The sequence below is a fragment of the Salvelinus namaycush genome, chromosome 19, assembly GCF_016432855.1.
Source record: "Salvelinus namaycush isolate Seneca chromosome 19, SaNama_1.0, whole genome shotgun sequence".
NCBI lineage: Eukaryota > Metazoa > Chordata > Actinopteri > Salmoniformes > Salmonidae > Salvelinus > Salvelinus namaycush.
Window position 1 is genome coordinate 11,303,303 of NC_052325.1, and position 25,639 is coordinate 11,328,941.

The following is a 25,639-nucleotide window of genomic DNA, read 5'->3' on the forward strand; positions in this document are numbered from 1 at the left end:
CAGACCAAAGGACAAATTTCCACTGGTCTAATGTCCATTGCTCGTGTTTCTTGGCCCAAGCAAGTATCTTCTTTTTATTGGTGTCCTATAGCAGTGGTTTCTTTGCAGCAATTTGACCATGAAGGTCTGATTCACACAGTCTCCTCTGAACAGTTGATGTTGAGATGTCTGTTACTTGAACTCTGTGAAGCATTTATTTGGGCTGCAATTGCTGAGGCTGGTAATTCTAATGAACGTATCCTCTGCATCAGAGGTAATTCTGGGTCTTCCATTCCTGTGGTGGTCCTCATGAGAGCCAGTTTGATCATAGCGCTTGATGGTTTTTACGACTGCACTTGAAGAAACTTTCAAGTTCTTGACATTTTCCGTAATTGACTGACCTTGATGTCTTAAAGTAATGATGGACTGTCATTTCTCTTTACTTATTTGAGCTGTTCTTGCCATAATATGGACTTGGTCTTTTACAAAATAGAGCTATCTTCTGTATACCACCCCTACCTTGTCACAACATAACTGATTGGCTCAAACGCATTAACCCTTGTGCTGTCTTAGGGGTAGAAAATGACCCGCCACTATGTTTATCAGCAGAGAAAACCACATAAATGATATTTTTTCAACTTGAAGTTTGATGACTTTTACTAGCGTGACCCACAACATTAGAAAAAGTGAAACTTTGCCTTTGTTCATATTTCCATGAAAGCTGTACACCACCAGGGTACAAAGATTGTCTTAGTGTCATTTTTGACCCAGCAGTTATAAAATCATTTACACACCACAAAAACCACACACACACATTGAGATTATGTGTGCTACTGATTGAACTCAGCCAGCAGCTCCTGAAGAGGAAGATCACAATGGTTGGCACAGTTAGAAAGAACAAGCCTGAGCTCCCCCTGCACTCCTCGCAACAAGGGGGAGAGAGGCCTTCTCATCTAAGTTTACCTTCACCGTCACTCTAGTTTCTTACCTCCCGAAGAGTAACAAGAACGTGGTCCTCCTGAGCACACTGAACAAAATGGCTGAGATCAGTGATCGTGAGGACAGGAAGCCAGCCATCATCCTGGACTACAACCACAACAAAGGAGGCGTGGACAACCTGGACAAGGTGATTGGAACTTACAGCTGCAGGAGGATGACTGGCCTCTGGTCATCTTCCATAACATCATTGATGTGTCCTCATACAATAACTTTGTGATATGGAACAAGTTCAACCCTACCTGGATGCCTGATAAGTGGAAAAAGAGGAGGGTGTTCATGGAACAGCTGGGAAAGGCACTTGTAACCCCACACATTCAAAGAAGGGAGCGCCTCTTCCGCACATCAGCCTCTGCAGTGCTTATGAAAGCTGTTCAGGGTGCTGAATCTTGTTCTGATCCACCTGAGGCTGCAGCTGGGGTAGGCAAGAGGAGGAGATGCCAATTATGTCCCCCAAAGAAGGACTGGAAAACAAATATGTGCTGCACATGTGAGGAATATCTCTGCAAAGTCCATGCACACACACTTGTATACTGTCCTACATGTGCTAATTAGAGTTGATTGATTTATGTTCTTCACGTTTTTGTTTTGTATCTATATTATTTTATTCTTATTTATTGTTGTTGTTTATTAACCTTGAGGGTGGGGGAAATGGTTAAAAAAATGTGAGAACACTAGTATTTTGTAGTTGAATTCCTCATTGTACAGTATATGAGAATATATCACTATGTTGCCAAATAAAGTTCAAGACTGTTATTGTTTCCCTTCAATAAAATGCATTTAAAACTACTTTTTGCACATTTCTGCTACTTTCTTAGACTATACAAGTGCTCTCCTGCTAAAAAATGTATGTTTACACCTATGCAATAATAATAATAGTAATAATAATAATAAACCTCTACTTTAGTAAAGAAAACAATCATAACAGGTGTGTTGTAATAAAAATGAGTGGTTTCCACTGATTTAAATGCAGTCTTTCTGCATTGTGAAGAGGGACAACCCAGATATTCACAAAGTTTGTGATGAATGACAGGTTGTTTCTTCATGCAAAATAGATTTGGGGTTTAAAATTAAATGAAGCTGCTTTATTATAGGGGTTCAGTGAAGGCAGGTCATTTTTGACACTTAGGTCAAGGGGAGTATACAGAATGTTAAGTCTACACAAGGGTTAAGAGGGAAAGAAATTCCACAAATTAACTTTTAAGATGGCACATGTCTTAATTGAAATGCATTCCAGGGGACTACCTCATGAAGCTGGTTTAGAAATTGCCAAGAGTGTGCAAAGCTGTCATCAAGGCAAAGGGTGGCTATTTGAAGAATCTCAAATATAATATATATTTTGATTTGTTTAACACTTTTTTGGTTACAATGTGATTCCATATGTGTTATTTCATAGTTTTGATGTATTCACTATTATTCTACAATGTAGAAAATAGTCAAAATAAAGAAAATGAAAACCCTTGAATGAGTAGGTGTTCTTAAACTTTTGACCATAGTGTATATATTATATACGTATTTATACATATAAAATGATTTATATATTTATGCTTGGCGTTGCCCTGCTGCCTGTTCTCCTCTCCCTCCCCTCTTACTCGTCTCCCTCCTTCCTCTCTTCCTCCTCTCCCTACTCGCTTCCTCCTCTCTCTATCTGTCTGCAGAGGTTTGTGGGGAATGTGAATGCTGACAGTGTCGTCCACCACAAGTTGTCTCACTCTATCAGAAGCCGCTTCCTGCGCTTCGTCCCCCTGGACTGGAACCCCAGTGGCTGGGTGGGACTCAGAGTGGAGGTCTACGGCTGTGCCTACAGTGAGTGATCAGACCACCAGCCCTTACATTCAGACCATATAGACAGTGACTACATTAAAGGGACCACCAGCTCTTACATCCAGACCATATAGGCTGTGACTACATTAAAGTGACCACCATCCCTTACATCCAGACCATATAGGCTGTGACTACATTAAAGTGACCACCATCCCTTACATCCAGACCATATAGGCTGTGACTACATTAAAGTGACCACCATCCCTTACATCCAGACCATATAGGCTGTGACTACATTAAAGGGACCACCATCCCTTACATCCAGACCATATAAGGTGTGACTACATTAAAGTGACCACCATCCCTTACATACAGACCATATAAGCTGTGACTACATTAAAGTGACCACCAGCCCTTACATTCAGACCAAACACGTTCAGCTAATATAATGCCTACAGTAAGTGGCCCCTCCACCCATTACATCCAGAACACCCTACTTCTGTGTATAACCTTTAATGAAAGCAGGATGTTTGAGGACAACTGCAAAAATATAGTAGATAGGATTTTGATATTGATGCAATTCTCTCTTTTCTAAAGAAAAATACAGTCTAAATCAATCTTGGATGAGTTCAAACAAACATGTATGTGAATGAGTATTTACTGATGGTTTATCAGTAAAATCATGTTTTATGGACATAACAAAAGGTGTCCCACAGGGATCGATTCTTGGTCAGGTTCTTTTCAATATTTAAATGTACAATATTCATTTATCTGTACAAAATTGTAACTTTATACTGTATACAGATGACACTGTGGTGTATGCTATTGCTCCCACAGCTGATAAAGCTCTGTCAGAGTTTCAATCTGCCTTTATTGCCCTGCAGAAAGCCTTTGTTGAACTGAAATTGGTACTTAATGCAGGTAAAAACCAAGTACAATACATGACCAAAAGTATGTGGACACCTGCTCGTCGAACATCTCATTCCATAATCATGGGCATTAATATGGAGTTGGTCCCCCCTTTGCTGCTATAACAGCTTCCACTCTTCTGGGAAGGCTTTCCACTAGATGTTGGGACATTGCTGCGGGGACTTTCTTCCATTCAGCCACAAGCATTAGTGAGGTCGGTCACTGATGTTGGGCGATTAGGCCTTGGCTCGCAGTCGGCTTTCCAATTCATCCCAAAGGTGTCCGATGTACTTAATGTCAGGGCTCTGTGCTGGCCAGTCAAGTTCTTCCACACCGATCTCAACAACATTTCTGTATGGACCTCGCTTTGTGCACGGGGGCATCTGAAACAGGAAAGCGCCTTCCTCAAACTGTTGCCACAAAGTTGGAAGCACAGAATCGTCAAGAATGTCATTGAATGCTGTAGCATTAAGATTTCCCTTCACTGGAACTAAGGGACCTAGCCCAAACCATGAAAAACAGCCCCAAACCATTATTCCTCCTCCACCAAACTTTACAGATGGTACTGTACATTCGGACAGGTAGCGTTCTTATGGCATCCGCCAAACCCATATTCATCCGTCAGAGTGCCAGATGGTGAAGCATGATTCATCACTCCAGAGAACACATTCACACTGCTCCAGAGTCCAATGGGGGCAAGCTTTACACAACTCCAGCCGACACTTGGCATTGCGCATGGTGATCTTAGGCTTGTGTGCGGCTGCTCGGCCATGGAAACCCACTTCATGAAGCTCCCGACAAACAGTTATTATGCTGACATTGCTCCCAGAGGCAGTTTGGAACTCGGTACATTTTTACATTTTTACATTTTAGTCATTTAGCAGACGCTCTTATCCAGAGCGACTTACAGTAGAGTGCATACATTTTATTACATTTTTTTTTTTTTTTACATACTGAGACAAGGATATCCCTACCGGCCAAACCCTCCCTAACCCGGACGACGCTATGCCAATTGTGCGTCGCCCCACGGACCTCCCGGTTGCGGCCGGCTGCGACAGAGCCTGGGCGCGAACCCAGCCCAGCCTGGGCGCGAACCCAGAGACTCTGGTGGCGCAGCTAGCACTGCGATGCAGTGCCCTAGACCACTGCGCCACCCGGGAGACCAGGGTAGTGTGTTGTAAATGAGGACAGACGATTTTTACACGCTACGCTCTTCAGCACTCTGCGATTCCATCTGTGAGCTTGTGTGGCCTACCACTTTGCAGCTGAACCGTTGTTGCTCCTTGACGTTTCCACTTCACAATAACATCACTTACAGTTGACCGGGGCAGCTCTAGCAGGGCAGAAATTTGACAAACTGGCTTGTTGGAAGTCAATGAGCTCTTCAGTAAGACCATTCTGCTGCCATCGTTTGTCTATGGAGATTTCATGGCTGTGTGCTCGATTTTATACAGCAACGGGTGTGGCTGAAATAGCCGAATCTACTAATTTGAAGGCGTGTCTCCATACTTTTGTATATAATGTATAGTGTACCTTAAAACAAAGGGTAGGGGCATGGATCAGAAAACCAGTCAGTATCTGGTGTGACCACTATTTGCCTCAAGCAGCGCGACACTTCTCATAGAGTTGATCAGGCTGTTGATTGTGGCCTGTGGAATGTTGTCCCACTCCTCTTAAATGGCTGTGCAAAGTTGGTGTATATTGGCAGGAACTGGAACACGCTGTCGTACACGTCAATCCAGAGCGTCCCAAAAATGCTCAATGTGTGACATGTCTGGTGAGTATGCAGGCCATGGATGAACTGGGACATTTTCAGCTTCCAGGAATTGCGACATGGGGCCATGCATTATCATCCTGAAACATGAGGTAATGGCGGCGGATGAATGGCACAACAAAGGCCTCAGGATCTCATCACGGTATCGCTGTGCATTCAAATTGCCATAGATAAAATGCAATTGTGTTTGTTGTCCGTAGCTTATGCCTGCCCATACCATAACCCCACCGCCACCATGGGGCATTCTGTTCACAACGTTGTCATCAGCAAACCGCTCCCCCACACAAAACATTGCATACTCCCTCAAAACTTGAGACTTCTGAGGCATTGTGTTGTGTGACGAAACTGCACATTTTAGAGTGGCCTTTTTTTCCCCAGCACAAGGTGCACCTGTGTAATGATCATGCTGTTTAATCAGCTTCTTGATATGCCACACCTGTCAGGTGTAAACAATTATGTGCACAAGATTTGAGAGAAATAAGCTTTTTGTGCGTATGGAACATTTCGGGGATCTTTTATTTCAGCTCATGAAACAAGGACCAACACTATACATGTTGCTTTTATATTTTTGTTCAGTGTACATTTAAATACTACCATTGATGTAGACACTAGCATTTCCTTCATAGGTATGAAGTGCTGAGAGCTATAGCAGTCTGTTCATAATAGGCTCTTTGTGACAGGGAGCAAATAATCCAATGCCAAACCATTTAACTGTCTGTTGATTGCCTTCAGAATCAGACGTGGCAGACTTTGATGGCAGAAGCTCGCTGCTCTACCGGTTTAACCAGAAGTCCATGAGCACGGTGAAGGATGTGATCTCGCTGAGCTTCAAGAGCCGCCAGGCTGAGGGGGTGCTGCTCCATGGAGAGGGTCAGAGGGGCGACTACATCACACTGGAGCTGCACCGGGGCAGGCTGGCTCTTTACCTCAACCTGGGTGAGTTAGTCACACCGGGCCAGACTGGCCCTCTACCTCAACCTGGGTGAGTTAGTCACACCGGGCCAGACTGGCCCTCTACCTCAACCTGGGTGAGTTAGTCACACCGGGGCAGGCTGGCCCTCTACCTCAACCTGGGTGAGTTAGCCACACCGGGGCAGGCTGGCCCTCTACCTCAACCTGGTAAAGGTAATCTCGCAGAGGTCAATGAGTCAAAGGTCATGTGTAACAGGACACAAGGGTTTCTGGGTAAGGATTAAATAGTCATTTGAACTATGTAAAAGCAGACTGGGGAGCAGTCTGGGAGGGTAACTGGATGTTTGTGTTCTGATACCCTTCCAGTTACCACTGACCCTGAGCTCCATTTACAAAATAGACTCAGACTGTTAAGGATCCACATTGTGAGCAGCTGAGCTGGGAAAGAGGATTCTTAAATGACTGTCTTGTCTGCACTTCCTATGAGAGCACCTCTTCTTTCAATCAAATCAATACGGTCCCTATGGCAACTGTATAACGATCAATGTTATCAACCATAAAGAGCCACATCCTGAACAGCTGAGTCTGGGGAAGACTGTTCTAGTGCTCCGTTTTGGGAATGTCTTGTGAGCACATTCTTTCAGACCTCTTCTTTCCTCAATATACTGGACTGTTTTATGATCTATATCAAAGTAACCATATTATCTTGTTCTCTGTCTTCAGATGACACTAGGCTGCGGTTCAGCAGTGGTCGTGTTGCGGTCACTCTCAGCAGTCTTCTGGACGACCAGCACTGGCACTCTGTCCTCATCGAGCGCTTCAACAAGCAGGTCAACCTCACCGTGGACACCCACACACAGCACTTCAGGACCAAGGGGGAAGGAGACTCCCTGGAGGTGGACTATGAGGTGTGTCTATCCAAACACCTTACTGTAGAATAGTCAAACACTTCAGACCAAGTAAATAGTTCAACCAAGTTATCTTACTAATTGTGACAATTTGAATTAATCCTGTATACGTTTCACCCTTTTTCCTCATCAAAGCTCAGCTTCGGGGGCATCCCACTGCCAGGTAAGCCTGGTACCTTCCTGAGGAAGAACTTCCATGGCTGCATTGAGAACCTCTACTACAATGGGATCAACATCATCGACCTAGCCAAGCGCCGCAAGCCTCAGATCTACAGCGTGGTAAGACAACCAGTGTCATCCAAACGTACCATAGATTATTAGTACATCCTTAAAATAGTATGGGGACAAAGTAGTTAATCAACCAAGGCCTCTGTGAACTCAGACTGTTTTAATTGCACTGTTGCAGTGAGATTTCACGTTTGCCTACAATGTGATTCGACTATGTTTAATCACATTTTGTATTTGAGTTAGTCACATAGCTTTCTGTCCGTAGAGGAAAACATTGAGTGAGAAAACCAATCTATATTCTCTCTACCGTTTAAGTTATATCTGACCCTCACTACTATGTCTTTAATTCTAAACACATGAATAGACCCCCCCCCCCCCCCCCCCATCAAATCAGACAGAAGCCTAAGTGCCACATAATTGCATCACAGGCACATTTCTTTCCCTTGAAATTCTGATTGCTATGTTAAAAGGCCTTTACTTACAATTGAGAAAGTGAGCAATTTTGCTCACTGACTGCCATGATGGAATCCGTAATGGAATTTCAATGTGGAATAGTACCTGAGGTGGTGGTCTGGTGGCGAGGGATCACATTGAGAGTGAAGTGCTGCCGATTGCTCTTCCCTGCTTCTGAGGCTCTGGGATTGATGGGCCGCTGACCTCAATTGACATGGCTGCTCTTTAGCTCCATGTACCACACAAGGCCTCTGGACCACTTGGAATTAGTGTGTTCTTTCTTTTCCCACCTGACGGCTGACCTAGATTGGAGCGGAGAAACTCAGAAATGTCATAGTTTGATATTGTATTACATTTCTGCATTTGTGGTGGTCTTGTAATGCACCTTTTGAATTTCAGATAGTCATTTGGCTTTATATGGCATTCTCAAGGATTTATTTTGTTCTTACAGGCAATTTGGTTATCTAAGTACCATATTCAGTTGATACCTTCCTTTACCAGCCCACTGTTTGTCATTCTGCTCAGATGAACGTACAGTAAACCCAACATGAGATTCATTATGTATTCATCATGTTGATGATGGTGTGAGTAAATCATTCCGTCATCTGTGTGCTCTGTGTGTGTCACCAGGGCAATGTGACCTTCTCGTGCTCTGAGCCTCAGCTGGTGTCCACTACCTTCCTGAGCTCCAGCAGCAGCTTCCTGTCGCTCCCGGCCACGCCGTCTGCTTCGGGAGGCTTCGCTGTGCGTTTCCAGTTCAGAACGTGGAACCCAGATGGGCTACTGCTCTCCACCCGGCTGGCCCTGGAGCCCCAGCGACTGAAGCTGCAGATCATTAACAGTCGGCTGCGCCTGACCCACCACATGTCAGCCCAGCAGAAAGAAGAGGTCTCCACCGGTAAGGGCCAACAGCCCCTAGTCTAGCTGACCCAGACCCATACTAAGCTGGAATCAGTAGTTCTGTCTATGGGGACTCAAACTATAAAAGGCTCTTTATTCCAGTGAAACAGGCAGACAGTAAAAAACTCATCCATCATCCAGGCGGAGACCGTCTGTGTTTGGTTTTGCACATTTCATCTACATCATTTCTATTACCTTTTGCCCCCTATAAACTCAGAGGACGCTTCATCTTCTTTGAATGGCTTGAGTTAAAATGCCATCCTTTATATCTTGTATTTTGGATGCCAGTTCTGCAGGATTGCAGTCAGACAGAAATAACATGTAGAATTAATATTGGATTGCAGAGCCCAGACTTTCAGCAGATGGCAGGCACAGAGGGAATTATAGACCCACAGAAAGACTGCCACAGCTTGGAAGCCCTTCACTATAAAGGACAATCCAAATTAATATCCCACAATCCACTGTTACTGTATGTCTATTTGGAGTTGGAACCGACGGCCAAATCAATGTTTCATCCAACAATAACCACCAGTACAGTCACAGCATTACGTTTTGTCCTCTGGCAATGATTTAGCTTCAATCTGACCAACCACATAGTCATTCATTTGTATTTCCATGTCCTCTTCCCTTCTTAGTACAGTGTAGTATGTCGTAGCGCGTGACCATAGATTACACAGCCAATGACAGGCTCTGATTTGCAATATGTAGGCCTAGCACAAACAATGTAATCTGAAATATGACCCATGTTGGAGATCACAATCCCAACAGTCCCTGAAAAAACCTGCAAGTGATGTTTGATAAGCCTGTAATAGAGATTGGTGGTGTCTCATTGAAATGTGACGTGCACAGAAATGACACCTCGCTGTGTCCACAGGTCACAGAGTGAATGATGGACTGTGGCACTCTGCGAGTCTCAGTTCCCGAGGTCTCCAGGTCACCATGACTCTGGACAACGAGCCGTCCTCAACTATGGAGCTGGGAGACCACATGGAGGCAGGAGACAGCCTCTACTTCGGAGGTAAGGCCACACACAATGAGTCTTTTTGTCTGCATAACTGTCTCATGAGACCAGGTCTTGGTGGTCAGGTTTTGCTGCAGCTTCTGAAGACATTATCTGGAGATGTATACAGGAAATGCTGGATGATGAAAATACGACGATTTAGCAACAGTTTTTCAATCTGTGTCACAGGTTGTCCGTCTCTGAACGTCTCGGGCTGTGAGAACCCCACATTGGCGTTCCAGGGGTGCATGCGTCTCTTCTCCATCAACAGCCAGCCCATGGACCTGAACCTGGTGCACCAAGGACGACTAGGAGACTACAAGGAGCTGCAGTTTGACACATGTAGCATCCATGACAGGTTGGACTTTAGGGTTTCTGCAGACGTTATACCAAGTAAGGTGGGGCTCCAATCCCCAAATGTTGGTGTGTTTGGATGACAAACTAAAACAAAACGGCAGTTATTCTCTCCACCACAGCCAATAGAGATAGGCTTACAGTTAGGCTCGGCCAATTAGACCTTGCAATGGAGCCTGGTACTGTAGCCTCATCAACCTGGTTGAGGGCCCTACTAACAAGCTGCTTCCTGTGTGGGGCGTGGCGTCCTCTCATTCCGTTATTGCCCCACTCTGTTGTGGAACCAATGGGTGGAATTAGTACACGCTGAATGGATGTCATGGCAAGGTTGTGGAAACCCGGAACACTTACAGGGAGGAGACTAACAAGAGAGCAGGCGTTTCTCCTTGTATTCACCCTGAGGGGAATCCTCTGATGTCAGATCACAGCTATACCTGATTGTTCTGTTCGGATTGCGACCCGGCAGATTGAGATGATGTTGGAGTGTGTGCAACATTTACAGATTAAATGTTAGTTGATGTTAGTTAAAGCGATGGAATGTGTAAAAAGAGGAAATTAGATGCTTGGTGACAACAAAACAGATGTCTGTGTGTAATTGGCTGCCTCTCATGGAGCCTTCCACAAAGAGTTCGCTGAATGTGTTGTAGATTTTACTGCCATGCAATATTATTTAGGGAGGCTAGTTCAAGCAGTCCGTTGGAAATGTGTCATCGTCCATCGGAGTGGCGTGTCTTGATGTAACTACCAGAACTATGCTTCATTAAAGGATTGGAAGGTTAACCTTTACGAGTGCTAATCTTCTTTTCTCTGTGTCCAATCAAACTTCATGACTACAGTTTTTTGCAAGTGTTCACTTCTGTGCCGCGGGTTCTAATTTCATGACCTGTGAGGGCAGCCGTGAACACAACAATAGAAACAGCACTATGGTGATGAAACCATGGCTTGTTACCTTATCCACGCCGCGGTCACTCCGCTCCATAGCAATTCATGGTAGAAAGACGAAAGTGTATGAAATTGTAGATGCCTGCTTGTATAGCTGCGTGCTTGAAAGCCGGGCAATTACGCAAAACTGGGGCCTCCCGGGTGGCGCAGTGGTCTAGGGCACTGCATCGCAGTGCTAACTGCGCCACCAGAGTCTCTGGGTTCGCGCCCAGGCTCTGTCGCAGCCGGCCGCGACCGGGAGGTCCGTGGGGCGACGCACAATTGGGCTAGCGTCGTCCGGGTTAGGGTGGGTTTGGCCGGTAGGGATATCCTTGTCTCATCGCGCTCCAGCGACTCCTGTGGCGGGCCGGGCGCAGTGCGTGCTAACCAAGGGGGCCAGGTGCACGGTGTTTCCTCCGACACATTGGTGCGGCTGGCTTCCGGGTTGGAGGCGCGCTGTGTTAAAGAAGCAGTGCGGCTAGGTTGGGTTGTGCTTCGGAGGACGCATGGCTTTCGACCTTCGTCTCTCCCGAGCCCGTACGGGAGTTGTAGCGATGAGACAAGATAGTAATTACTAGCGATTGGATACCACGAAAATTGGGGAGAAAAGGGGATAAAATTAAAAAAATAAAATAAAAAATAAAAATTACGCAAAACTGAAGGAGGCTTGAGGAAAATACTATTATGGCTGCAAGGGGCAGTATTGAGTAGCCAGTTAAATTGTGCCCATTTCAAATGGCCTCGTACTCAATTCTTGCTCGTACAATATGCATATTATTATTACTATTGGATAGAAAACACTCTCTAGTTTCTAAAACCGTTTGAATTATTTCTCTGAGTGAGACAGAAGTCATTCTGCAGCACACTTCCTGACCAGGAAGTGGAATGTCAGAAATCGATGCTCTGTTCAACTTCATGCCTATACATGGGCATGATACGTAAGAGTCTACATACACTTCATACACCTTCCCCTGGTTGTCAAGAGGCGGTGAGAGAAAAAATGTCGTGTTTATCTTGGTCTGAGGTGGAATTAAAGCTCTTTGTTTGACGTGACCGTCCACTTCCTGTTTCTGGAGCGCGCGAAAGAGGACATGGATTTGCCTTCTGTTTTGCTCTCGTTATGGACGACTAACATCTCCGTCTTAGATTTTATTTGATACATGTGACCATATCATCGTAAAGTATGTTTTTTCAATATAGTTTAATCAGATTATTGAAATTTTTTCGGGAGTTTTGCCGTGTTCCGTTCTCTGACTTTGTTTACGTTGGAGAGATCCGTGCCACTTGGCAAGTGCGCTTCCTAAATCGAGAGGGAAAATGAAGGTTCTAAATCCAAACACCGACTGTTCTGGACAAAGGACACCTTGTCCAACATTCTGATGAAAGATCAGCAAAAGTAAGAAACATTTTATGATGCTATTTCATATATCTGTCGAACTGTGTACTAGTCGTGGGCGGCCAACGTTTTGGCTACTCTAAGCTATACCGAAGCTGCATAACGTAATGAAGTTATTTTTAGAATTCTAACACTGTGATTTCATTAATAACTAATGGATCTATCATTTCCTATACAACATGTATTTTTTAGTTATGTTTATGAATAGCTATTTGGTCAGAATATGTGTGCCAGAAAAAGTGTCAGTAAAATATCCGAACGTTGTGGGAAATAGTAGCTACGTTAGCATAATGGGTAACCACTGATTTCAGCTCTAAATATGCACATTTTTGAACAAAACATAAGTGTATGTATAACCTGATGTTATAGGACTGTCATCTGAGGAAGAAAATCAAGGTTAGTCAAAAATTATATATCTTTTGCCTGTTTGTTATGATCGCTTACTTTTGCTACTGGGAAATTGCTTGTGTTTTTGGCTATTGTGGCTACGCTAATATAACGCTATATTGTGTTTTCGCTGTAAAACACTTGATAAATCTGAAATATTGTCTGGAATCACAAGATGCCTGTCTTTCAATTGCTGTACACTATGTATTTTTCAGAAATGTTTTATGATGAGTAATTAGGTATTTGACGTTGGTGTCTGTAAATATTCTGTCTGCTTTCGGTGCAATTTCTGACTGTAGCTGCAATGTAAACTATGATTTATACCTGAAATATGCACATTTTTCTAACAAAACATATGCTATACAATAAATATGTTATCAGACTGTCATCTGATGAAGTTGTTTCTTGGTTAGTGGCTATTTATATCTTTATTTGGTCGAATTTGTGATAGCTACTGATGGAGTAAAAAACTGATGGAGTAAGAAAAGTGGTGTCTTTTGCTAACGTGGTTAGCTAATAGATTTACATATTTTGTCTTCCCTGTAAAACATTTTAAAAATCGGACATGTTGGCTTGATTCACAAGATGTGTACCTTTCATATGCTGTATTGGACTTGTTAATGTGTGAAAGTTAAATATTTAAAAAAAATATCTTTTGAATTTCGCGCCCTGCACTTTGAGCTGGCTGTTGTCATAAGTGTACTGACGTCGGGCTTGCACGCCAAACAGGTTAATCAGGAAATTGTGGTTAGCAGAGGAATTGCTGTGAAGCGCTGGGTGTTCAAATCCCATAAACACATGTTCTGGGTTTGATGTGATTATGCTGCCGTTTGTTTTTTTCAAACATAATAACACAGTACTGTGTTTGTTTACCAGTTGCCCAAACAATCTGAGTTGGAGGGGTACCAATTAATTTGGGATTTACCGAGCAGTCTTGTAAATCATAAATAAACAACGGCAAAAGAAAAATGCACAAACTGTGTCGTCTCACCTCTTGAGTACTTGCGTGTCAGACCGTGCCTTGATAATGACAAGGAAATGAAAAATATATTGGGAGGGAGTCTCCTTAGCAGATAATGCAAGGTTCAGGATAGTAGGCCTCGACACAAAGACAAAGCACATTTTTACCCTTCTTTACAAAAAGGATTGTGAGATCTTACAGATACGTGTTTGGGCTTTGATTGCATTTCTTTGGTTGCCAACACTTTATCCTTCTGAGACTTTTCATTGTGTGATTGTTTGTGTTTATTACTGGGGAAACAAGTTCAGAATCTTTCAAATAAATAACTAGTATACGTATATATCATCAATCTCTGAGATTGTAAAAACAGATTTGCAGTTGATTTTCTACCTTATCAAATCTTTAGAATGTTTTATTATTTTTATTATGTACACCCTGACATTTGCTCATGCATAGTATAGATATTTATATACATGATAACGTCATGTATATTTCTGCTGTTGCCTATCTCCAGATGTCTGCCCAACTTCTGTGAACATGGAGGGCAGTGTTCCCAGTCTTGGAGTCGCTTCTACTGCGACTGCTCTGGGACAGGATACACTGGAGCCACCTGCCACAACTGTGAGTCCCCGCCTGCTCTTCTTAGCTACACTATATACAGTATATAACACTCACCACTCCTTTCTCAAATGTGTTCTTGACGATACTGCACAATACACCCCATGACGGGATATGCACTATAATTAAATGCATCTCACAATCACATAGAGCTGTTATACATGTGCTGCCCTCCTTATAAAGTGTAATTCAAAGGGGTAACAACATGAGATGGTTTAAAGCCAGAGTGAACCTGTAGTGATCAGTCCCCTGGCTTAACTATCTGGGTCTCAGGTAATGTACATCAAGATCCTCAGTCTGACACATGGAAGTTTCTCCTCTCATCTGTCGTCTCCAGACATGTACAGATACCCTTTTCGATATTCACCACTGAGCGCTCTCAGAACCCTCTGCTCCTGAATACTGATTTCTTGTTTATTCGCCAGCGGATGCAGTGCACTTTGATATGAATGTGCACCACATGATTGAAAATGCCCCCACTTACTTCGAACATACTCTTTTTAATGTATAATGGTGTCTGGCTTGCTACCTTTTCTTAGTTACAGTATGCGTATGTGTGCAATATGACATGCAATATGGGAAGGCTACAACATTAGTATGACAAGGTCCAATTGTATTTCTATGTATTATCGATCCCCATTAGTTCCTACGTAGGCAGTAGCTACTCTTCCTGGGGTCCCAAAAAAATCAAGGCAGTTATACAATTTTAAAAACTTCACAACAGATTTCACAACACATTAAGTGTGTGCCCTCAGGCCACTACTCTACTACATACTACTCTACCACATATCTACAACACAAAATCCATGTGTATGTGTGTGTAGAGTGCAGTGCATAAGGTGTTTTTTTTATCCGTTTTTTCCCCCTGATTCTGCTGCTTGCATCAGTTACCTGATGTGGAAGAGAGTTCCATGTAGTCATGGCTCTATGTAGTACTGTGTGAAGAGAGTTCCATGTAGTCATGGCTCTATGTAGTACTGTGTGAAGAGAGTTCCATGTAGTCATGGCTCTATGTAGTACTGTGTGAAGAGAGTTCCATGTAGTCATGGCTCTATGTAGTACTGTGTGCATCCCATAGTCTGTTCTGGACTTGGGGACTGTGAAGAGACCTCTGGTGGCATGTCTTGTGGGGTATGCATGGGTGTCAGACAGCTAGGTGCATTCAACATGTCAATACCTCTCACAAATACAAATAGTAAAGTCAATCTCTCCTCTACTTTGAGCCAGGAGAGATTGACATGCATATTATTAATGTTAGCTCTCCATGTACATTTAAGGGCCAGCCGTGCTGCCCTGTTCTGCCCTATTCTTTGTTGCACCTGACCACATGACTGGACAGTATTCCAGTTGTGACACAACTAGGGCCTAGGACCTGCCCTGTTGATAGCATTGTTAAGAAGACAGAGTAGCGCTTTATTATGGACAGTTCTCAGCTCCCCATCTTAGCTCCTGTTGCATCAACATGTTTTGACCATAACAGTTTACCATCCAGGGTTACGCCAAGCAGTTTAGTCTCCTCAACTTGCTCAATTTCCACATTATTCATTCAATTTCCACATTATTCATTACAAGATGTAGTTGAGGTTTAGGATTTAGTGAATGACTTGTCCCAAATACAATGCTTTTAGGTTTTGAAATATTTAGCACTAACTTATTTCTTGCCACCAAATCTGAAACTGACTGCAGCTCTAAGTAATTTCACTTGCTGTGGTAGCTGACGTGTGTCGTGTATAGAGTCATCACCATACATAGACACACAGGCTTGACTCATAGCCAGTCGCAGGTTATTAGTAAAGATTGAAAAAAGTAAGAGGCCTAGACAGCCGCCCTGGGGAATGCCTGACTACCTGGATTATGTTGGTGGGGCTTCCATTAAAGAACTCTCTGTGTTCTGTTAGACAGGTAACTCTCGATCCACAACATACAGTATCAGGGAATGTAAAGCCGTAACACATACGTTTTTCCAGCATCAGATTATTATTGCTGATGTCAAAAGCTGCACTGAAGTCTAACAAAACAGCTCCCACAATCTTTTTATTATCAATTTCTCTCAGCCAATCATCAGCCATTTGTGTAAGTGCCATACATGTTGAATGCCCTTCCCTATAAGCATGCAGAAAATCTCTTGTTAATTTGTTTACTGTGAAATAGCATTGTATCTGATAAAACATATTTTTTTCCAAAAGTTTACTTAGTGTTGGTAACAGGTTGATTTGATTGGTCAGCTGTTTGAGCCAGTGAAAGGTGCGTTGCTATTCTTGGGTAGCGGAATGACTTTTGCTTCCCTCCAGGCCTGAGGGAACACTCTTTCCTATAGGCTTAGATTGTACAGACGGCCAATAGGAGTGGCGATATCGTCCGTTATTATCCTCAGTAATGTTCCATCCAGATTTTCAGACCCCGGTGGCTTGTCATTGTTGATAGACAACAATAATTTGTTCACCTCTTCCACACTCACTTTACGGAATTCAAAATTACTATGCTTGTTTTTCATGATTTGGTCAGTTATACTTGGATGTGTAGGTTCATATAAAGCATGTATAAAGCATGTATATTGATGTACCATATATTATATTCCTATTTTCAAAGGTAGATGTCTGTGTTTTAGAATTTCTCAACTAATATCCACTCAGAACTATCGCAAATTTTCCAGCCACTTTCAATTATGTTACATGCTAGCCAATACAATCATTTTAAAACTTTCTCATCAAATTTCTGTCAGACATTTGAGAGCATGATGTATCCCTGTGTTCCTCTGTAGCCATCTATGAGACGTCATGTTTCCCTGTGTTCCTCTGTAGCCATCTATGAGACGTCATGTTTCCCTGTGTTCCTCTGTAGCCATCTATGAGACGTCATGTTTCCCTGTGTTCCTCTGTAGCCATCTATGAGACGTCATGTTTCCCTGTGTTCCTCTGTAGCCATCTGTGAGACGTCATGTTTCCACTGTGTTCCTCTGTAGCCATCTAAGAGACGTCATGTTTCCCTGTGTTCCTCTGTAGCCATCTATGAGGCATCATGTTTCCCTGTGTTCCTCTGTAGCCATCTATGAGACGTCATGTTTCCCTGTGTTCCTCTGTAGCCATCTATGAGGCATCATGTTTCCCTGTGTTCCTCTGTAGCCATCTATGAGGCATCATGTTGCCCTGTGTTCCTCTGTAGCCATCTATGAGACGTCATGTTTCCCTGTGTTCCTCTGTAGCCATCTATGAGGCATCATGTTTCCCTGTGTTCCTCTGTAGCCATCTATGAGGCATCATGTGAGGCCTACCGGCTGACTGGCAGCTCCTCAGGCCTCTTCTCCATTGATCCAGATGGAAGTGGTCCTCTGGCGCCCACACAGGTCTACTGCAACATGACAGGTGAGCTGCCACCGGGGCCCCCAGTCTTGGTAAGCAATATCCGATTCAGTCACTGACAGATCACATTGCTTTGACCCACAGCACAACTGACAGCCAAGCTATCATGTGGAAAATCATTAGGGTTACTCGATATGGACCCGCCCTTTGGTTACAATGAGAGCTTCAAGTAAATATTTGGGTAAATCTCTGCTGTAAATAAGAAATTATTTGTGTAAAAGTGTGCAAAGTTACTCAAAAACAAAAGTGAATCCACAAAATTATCAAGGCTCTGATTCAAGTCTGTGTCTCATGTCTTCAGGGCTTTAGACTTTTGACAGACAGAGTAAAGGAATGAGAGCTTGATGCCTCAACGCTGGCACTCAAGACAATATCCATCACTTGCTGTCATGAGCTTTCAGCTCTCACCTTTCCGGAGGTAAATGCAACATTTAAGTAATTACGGAGGTTGCTGGCTGGCTGGGTGGCTGGGTGGCTGGCTGCCTGTTGATAGTCTGGCTGCTGCCTGTTGATAGTCTGGCTCAAGATCACAATGTTTGCCTTTTTTTTTGCCCTCCACAAATCCTAATAATTTTGCATTGAGTCGCCTCAGGTTGACCTCAATTAAGGAATCTATTAGAGATGTAAATAACGCTCAGCTTGACAACCTGGGATGTGAATAATCACAAAGTGGAAGAGGATTTTCTCTCAGGCAAGGTAAACACCAATTCCCCCATAGTACATCAAATAGGGGGATGGTAATGAATAGAAGTTCTCACCTCATTGAATCATACAAACTATTCACCCTTGGTTAGAGAGCCTACATGAAGTCTTATGTTTGACTGTGGATTACTGTACATGCAGGAAGCCCCTTTTTAATCAATCTAATAATTAATTCAACATGTTTATTTGGATATTGGCTTGTACTAAGTCAAAGCTTGTGAATGTATCCAAGGTTTTATAATCAAAAGGTTGAAAATGACACAACCAACCGGCTCTGCACATCATGTACAGCATGTTACAGGTCAAAATGTCTTCAGGTTTGTGTTTTGTTCTATGTTGTGTTGTGTTGTAGAGAACAAGGTGTGGACAGTAGTGACCCACAACAACACAGATCCAGTCAGGGTCCAGGGTTCGACACTACAGAAGCCCTACATTATGAAGTTTAACTACAGCGCCTCACCTGAACAACTGATGGCCCTCGTGGCCAGGTCAGAGCAGTGTCAACAGGAAGTTATGTACAGCTGCAGGAAGTCCCGCCTCTTCAACACCAGAGGTGAGTTGGGTTGATAGCATCCTGTTCACCTTATGAAGTCAAACTTAGATGTTCCCAGATGGACCTGTTCCGTAATATGACTGGTTAGTATTCTAAGAATGAACCTGACTCTGACCTGAGCGTGTTAATATACGCTCAATCCTCTAAACATTGATCCCATTATCTTGCAATAACTTGAAAGGCTACCGCCCAGCATGTCTCTGAGCATCAATCTTCAATTGCTTTGAGAGCAAACGGTCTCCCAGGCATCCCACATTTGCTCCTAAATCATGAAACATTCATGAAGTCCTGAATTCCCTGATTCCCTGGCTGTCATGTGTGCGCAAACAAACAAGTTAATTTTCACAGTGGATCAATAAGAGACAGGAAACAAGTCATTTCATGGGCTATATATGAACAGTGTCAGATGGAACATGAATACTGTAGGTTGTTTTCTGCTGGCTGTCGTGCTTCAACCCATATATTCTCTCTATAGAAGATTAATGATGTTCAACCCCTCTGTCATACACACCATGTTACTTAGCTGTTCAATAAATATAGCGATCAATAATTGTTTATTATTAGACCAATTTGGCAAATGGATTTATGTAAATTTGCATGATATTAAAAAGTGTATTTTTGTGAACTCATACATCACACCGTCATGAATGTGTAACCTGCATGCATTGATGGAATATGGTTCACATTAGTTTAATATGTTTGATAGTTTTTTATTTGTTTGTGATTTTCATTTGTTTAATTATGTGTCTGTAGTGTTGGGCACAGGCAACAGCTGCAGCTTGTAATATGACAAGAAAAGGCCAATTAGCATCTACAATGACACTGTAATTTTGACTCGTCTTCTCGATTCATTATACCGTTTCATCTACAGTGCATTCGGAAAGTATTCAGACCCCTTGACTTTATCCACATTTTGTTATGTTACAGCCTTATTCTAAAATGTATTAAATTCTTATTTTTCCTCATAAATCTACACACAATGCTCCTTAATGATAAATGCAAAAACATATTTTCAGAAATTAGCAAATGTTTTAAAAATAAAAAACTGAAATAGCACATTTACATAAGTATTCATACCCTTTACTCAGTACTTTGTTGAAGCACCTTTGGCAGCGATTACAGCCTCGAGTCTTCTTCAAAATGACGCTACAAGCTTGGCACACCTGTATTTGGGGAGTTTCTCCCCATTCTTCTCTGCAGATCCTCTCAAGCTCTGTCAGGTTGGATGGGTGTGTCACTGCACAGCTATTTTCAGGTCTCTCCAGAGATGTTCAATCAGGTTCAAGTCCAGGCTCTGTCTGGGCCACTCAAGGACATTCAGAGATTTGTCCCGAAGCCACTCCTGTGTTATCTTGGCGGTGTGCTTAGGGTTGTTGTCCTGTTGGAAGGTGAATCTTCGCCTCAGTCTGAGGTCCTGAGCACTCTGGAGGAGGTTTTCATCAAGGATCTCTCAGTACTTTGTTCCGTTCATCTTTCCCTGGACCCTGACTAGTCTCCCAGCCCCTGCTGCTGAAAAACATCTCAGCATGATGCTGCCACCACCATGCTTCACCGTAGGGATGGTGCCAAAGAGTTCAATCTTGGTTTCATCTTCATTCTCATGGTCTGAGACGCTTTAGGTGCCTTTTGGCAAACTCCAAGCGGGCTGTCAAGTGCCTTTTACTGAGGAATGCCTTCTGTCTGGCCACTCTACCATAAAGGCCTGATTGGTGGAGTGCTGCAGAGATGGTTGTCCTTCTAGAAGGTTCTCCCATCTCCACAGAGCAACTCTTGAGGTTTTTCTGTTTTTTAATTTGAATACATTTGCTAAAATTATAAAAAGCTGTTTTCGCTTTGCCATTATGGGGTATTGTGTGTAGATTGATAAAAAACAAAATATTTAATCAATTTTTAGACTAAGGCTGTAACGTAACAAAATGTGGAAAAAGTCAAGGGGTCTAAATACTTTCCGAATGCACTGTATAAATGTACCGTTTCAGTACTTAGGATCCACATTGGCACATTATTTGTCATGACTACAAAAACAGAACAATAAACAACAACTAATTTGTATAGTATTAAGCTCTCAAATGTTTGCCCAACACTGGAACGTATTCTGATTAAATAAGCAAGCAACACTGGAGCCAAAGAAGACTGTTTAATTGTCAATATTGTACCTCTGTTTATTTCAAGACCTCAAAGTAAGTTCCATGAGAGGGCATCTGTAATGTGTGCGGGTTTGAAATGTAACAGAATCTAGTTCCTGCAGGCCTGTAGTGTCTCTCAGGCAGAGTCATGTTGTGGGACAGAAGACTGTAGCAGGGCCACTTGCAGATGCTCCAGGAAATGAGCCCTGCGAGTCTAACTGACATCACTGAGGACTCATTGACACAATGCCATGGGATACCAAAAGATGCCCAGGGCTCTAATCACATTCACTGTGCAGATTCTGTTTTTCTACATGTGGACCTAATTGTAATCCTGTGACTGGTCCAGATGGCAGCCCGCTGTCCTGGTGGGTGGACCAGGGTGGAGAGAGACGGACCTACTGGGGAGGCTTCCTGCCAGGTGTTCAGCAGTGCTCCTGCAGCCTGGATGAGAACTGCATGGACATGAACTACTTCTGCAACTGTGATGCCGACACAGACTCATGGTAACTAGGCAAATATGTCTCTGTGTATCTACTGGGCTGTTCATTGATCAATATCAAAGCTGTACAGACCTTTGCGTTTGTCTTTTTGCTCATAATAAAAATGTTTTTGGCGCATTACTTACTTTCCATATAGAACTTTAAATACAGGGATATCTTCATCACAATTCAACTGCTGGAAAACATTTACTATACGAAGGTATAAATAACTATAAAACATATTCAACTGCAGTTCTTATGATAATATTCTTTATTACATAATTTGTTTTAAACTTGAATTCTGTTGTGTACATTCTTTTTTAAACATTTATTCTCACCCTGTGTGCCTCCATGTAATTTTGCATTTGGGGAACCTAATTTGCATATCTCCTGAGATACAGTCCAGACCTTGATCGATCACTCCATCTTTATAGTGTTTACTCTGAAGTTTCAATGCTGACTGAGGATTGGATTAGTTTATCTGTAGTGAAATTAAGAGGCTTCTCTCTCTCTGTTTATTGCAGGTCTAATGACACAGGAGTCCTCTCCTACAAAGAGCACTTACCAGTGACTGAGATCGTGATTGGAGACACCAACAGAACTGGCTCTGAGGCGCTCTACAGAATCGGCCCGCTGCGTTGTTATGGCGACAGTAGGTGAACTGTTCTATTTTGTAACATGTTTATCTTACACATGGTCCTTTTGAACATCCTTGTTTTTCCTGGCAAAATGCTGAGTAAATATTGACTGTGTTCAAAACGTAGAAAATACTTGTATTTCCTGTTTTCTAGAGTCTGTGTGGAATGCAGCGTCCTTCTACCAGGAGTCATCCTACCTGCACTTCCCCACCCTCCAGGCAGAGCTCAGCACTGACATCTCCTTCTACTTCAAGACCAGCGCTCCCTCAGGAGTCTTCCTGGAGAACCTGGGCCTCAAGGACTTCATCAGAGTGGAGCTCAGCTGTGAGTCTGTTAGCCGCACTCTCACGCACACGCACACGCGCACGCACGCACGCGCACACACACGCGCGCACACACACACACACACACACACACACACACACACACACACACACACACACACACACACACACACACACACACACACACACACACACACACACACACACACACACACACACACACACACACACACACACACACACACACCAGGATCCATTTGGAGGAGGCCAGTGGTTTGAAATCATAAATATTCTGTTTTCTGATGAAAGCACTTCCCAGCTACAGTAGCCTACATTTGACATGCAGTTAGAAAAATGTGCAAGATGTCACTCCTGACCTGCACTGCATAATTTAATACTAATGACACACACAGTGCTCTGTTATCAAGCTGTCAAGCCTCTAATAACATTTTCCTTGGCAGCCAAAAACAGCGGCTGTTGAAGAAAATAATGATCAAACTACATTGTGAATGTACTGACTAGCACCGAGTTCAAAATGAGTCTGTAAAAGCTTATCTTGAAGTCTTTCGTAATATTCCATTTGGAGCTCTGAAACAAGTGCAGCGTGTATGCATATATAATATGACTGTAAGTCACTGTGGGTGGTTGGATGGATGGAGACGTAGGATGAGGTTGTGGGTGGAGGCTCACTTCTTTTTATTTATTTTATTTACATACAGGTGGATGCAAGCTATTCAAATATATTCATTTGTGTATTGCACCTATAGCCCCCGCCTCCCCCCAACAAGAAAATAACTAAATGTATAAAGATTTGGTCACAAATAAAGCCTTTGAAGATCAATGCATCACATTGCAACTCATCGACATAAAACGAAATGGTGTCCCATAGAAAAGAGGAGTCTCAGATTCACTACTGACCTGAATGACTGTCAGCTTGTGTCCCCGTTCTGTTCCCTCAGCTCCGTTCGCAGTGATGTTCTCCTTTGATGTGGGAAACGGGCCGGTGGTCCTGGCCATTAAGTCCCACGTGCCCCTGAATGACAGGCAGTGGCACTATGTGAGGGCGGAGCGCAGCGTGAAGGAGGCCTCACTGCAGGTGGACCAACTACCCATGCGCTTCCTGGAAGCTCCATCTGAGGGACACCTCCGCCTCCGGCTCAACAGCCAGCTGTTTGTGGGTAGGACTGGCCTCATAGTCTCAGTCTCAACAGCCAGCTGTTTGTGGGTAGGACTGGCCTCATAGTCTCAGTTTCAACAGCCAGCTGTTTGTGGGTAGGACTGGCCTCATAGTCTCAGTTTCAACAGCCAGCTGTGTGTGGGTAGGGCTGGCATGGTCTCATAGCCTTAGTTTCAGTCTCAACAGCCAGCTGTGTGTTGGTAGGACTGGCCTCATAGTCTCAGCAGCCAGCTGTTTGTGGTTAGGGCTGGCCTCATAGTCTCAGTATCATCAGCCAGCTGTGTGTTGGTAGGGCTGGCCTCATAGTCTCAGTATCATCAGCCAGCTGTGTGTTGGTAGGGCTGGCCTCATAGTCTCAGTCTCAACAGCCAGCTGTGTGTTGGTAGGGCTGGCCTCATAGTCTCAGTCTCAACAGCCAGCTGTTTGTGGTTAGGGCTGGCCTCATAGTCTCAGCCTCATCAGACAGCTGTTTGTGGGTAAGACTGGCCTCATAGTCTCAGCCTCATCAGCCAGCTGTGTGTTGGTAGGGCTGGCCTCATAGTCTCAGTCTCAACAGCCAGCTGTGTGTTGGTAGGGCTGGCCTCATAGTCTCAGTCTCAACAGCCAGCTGTGTGTTGGTAGGGCTGGCCTCATAGTCTCAGTCTCAACAGCCAGCTGTGTGTTGGTAGGGCTGGCCTCATAGTCTCAGTCTCAACAGCCAGCTGTGTGTTGGTAGGGCTGGCCTCATAGTCTCAGTCTCAACAGCCAGCTGTGTGTTGGTAGGGCTGGCCTCATAGTCTCAGTCTCAACAGCCAGCTGTGTGTTGGTAGGGCTGGCCTCATAGTCTCAGTCTCAACAGCCAGCTGTGTGTTGGTAGGGCTGGCCTCATAGTCTCAGTCTCAACAGCCAGCTGTGTGTTGGTAGGGCTGGCCTCAAAGTCTCAGTCTCAACAGCCAGCTGTGTGTGGGTAGGACTGGCCTCATATTCTCAGTCTCAACAGCCAGCTGTGTGTTGGTAGGGCTGGCCTCATAGTCTGTCTCAACAGCCAGCTGTGTGTTGGTAGGGCTGGCCTCATAGTCTCAGTCTCAACAGCCAGCTGTGTGTTGGTAGGGCTGGCCTCATAGTCTCAGTCTCAACAGCCAGCTGTGTGTTGGTAGGGCTGGCCTCATAGTCTCAGTCTCAACAGCCAGCTGTGTGTTGGTAGGGCTGGCCTCATAGTCTCAGTCTCAACAGCCAGCTGTGTGTTGGTAGGGCTAGGGTGAACAGCCCCTCTGTGGATTAATATGTGCATAGAGCAGTTATAAATGTGATACCATATAAACCATATAAATTAGTTGTAACTAATATAGTATTTTCAAATACACAGCCCAAAGCAAGTACTTTTATTTATGCGGCCTCGGTTTCAATCCCCGGCATCTCTACAATTGTTTGGCTCCCGAGTGGCGCAGCGGTTTAAGGCGTCACTGCAGTCCCTGGTTCGAATCCAGGCTGCATCACATCCGGAAGTCCCATTGGGTGGCGCACAATTGGCCCAGCGTCGTCCGGGTTTGGCCAGGGTAGGCTGTCATTGTAAATAAGATTTTGTTCTTAACTGACTTGCCTAGTTAAATAAAGGTTAAATAAAAAAATGTGTATTTGAATGGTTATTTGTATAAAAAATAATTACAAAATTGTCAACCAAATTGTATCTGTAAGTATTTCAAAATACTTATTTCAGATAATAGTTTCTAATAACTGAGTTAAATGCATGGGAGTGTATTTAAGTATTTTCAAATACTTTACAAGTGTATTTCCAAATACATTCCAATATTCAACTACTTATTTATTCAAATAATTGTTATCTGAATACCTGAAATATTATTTGAACCCAGGTCTGGTT

At 43.6% G+C, this 25,639-nt stretch overlaps 1 protein-coding gene across 1 annotated transcript in view; it reads left to right on the forward strand.

The window, feature by feature from the left end:
- The window catches only part of LOC120063688 (contactin-associated protein-like 5), a 90,770-nt gene that overhangs the window by 53,029 nt on the left and 12,102 nt on the right, over positions 1-25,639 (forward strand). The window contains exons 4-17 of the mRNA XM_039013983.1: positions 2,634-2,781; positions 6,155-6,358; positions 7,058-7,242; positions 7,378-7,521; positions 8,554-8,821; positions 9,698-9,841; positions 10,013-10,181; positions 14,357-14,463; positions 17,703-17,822; positions 18,874-19,074; positions 21,550-21,706; positions 22,207-22,334; positions 22,474-22,644; positions 23,564-23,782. Of these exons, the coding sequence (XP_038869911.1) occupies positions 2,634-2,781; positions 6,155-6,358; positions 7,058-7,242; positions 7,378-7,521; positions 8,554-8,821; positions 9,698-9,841; positions 10,013-10,181; positions 14,357-14,463; positions 17,703-17,822; positions 18,874-19,074; positions 21,550-21,706; positions 22,207-22,334; positions 22,474-22,644; positions 23,564-23,782 (2,365 nt within the window). The remainder of the gene's footprint in view (positions 1-2,633; positions 2,782-6,154; positions 6,359-7,057; positions 7,243-7,377; positions 7,522-8,553; positions 8,822-9,697; positions 9,842-10,012; positions 10,182-14,356; positions 14,464-17,702; positions 17,823-18,873; positions 19,075-21,549; positions 21,707-22,206; positions 22,335-22,473; positions 22,645-23,563; positions 23,783-25,639) is intronic.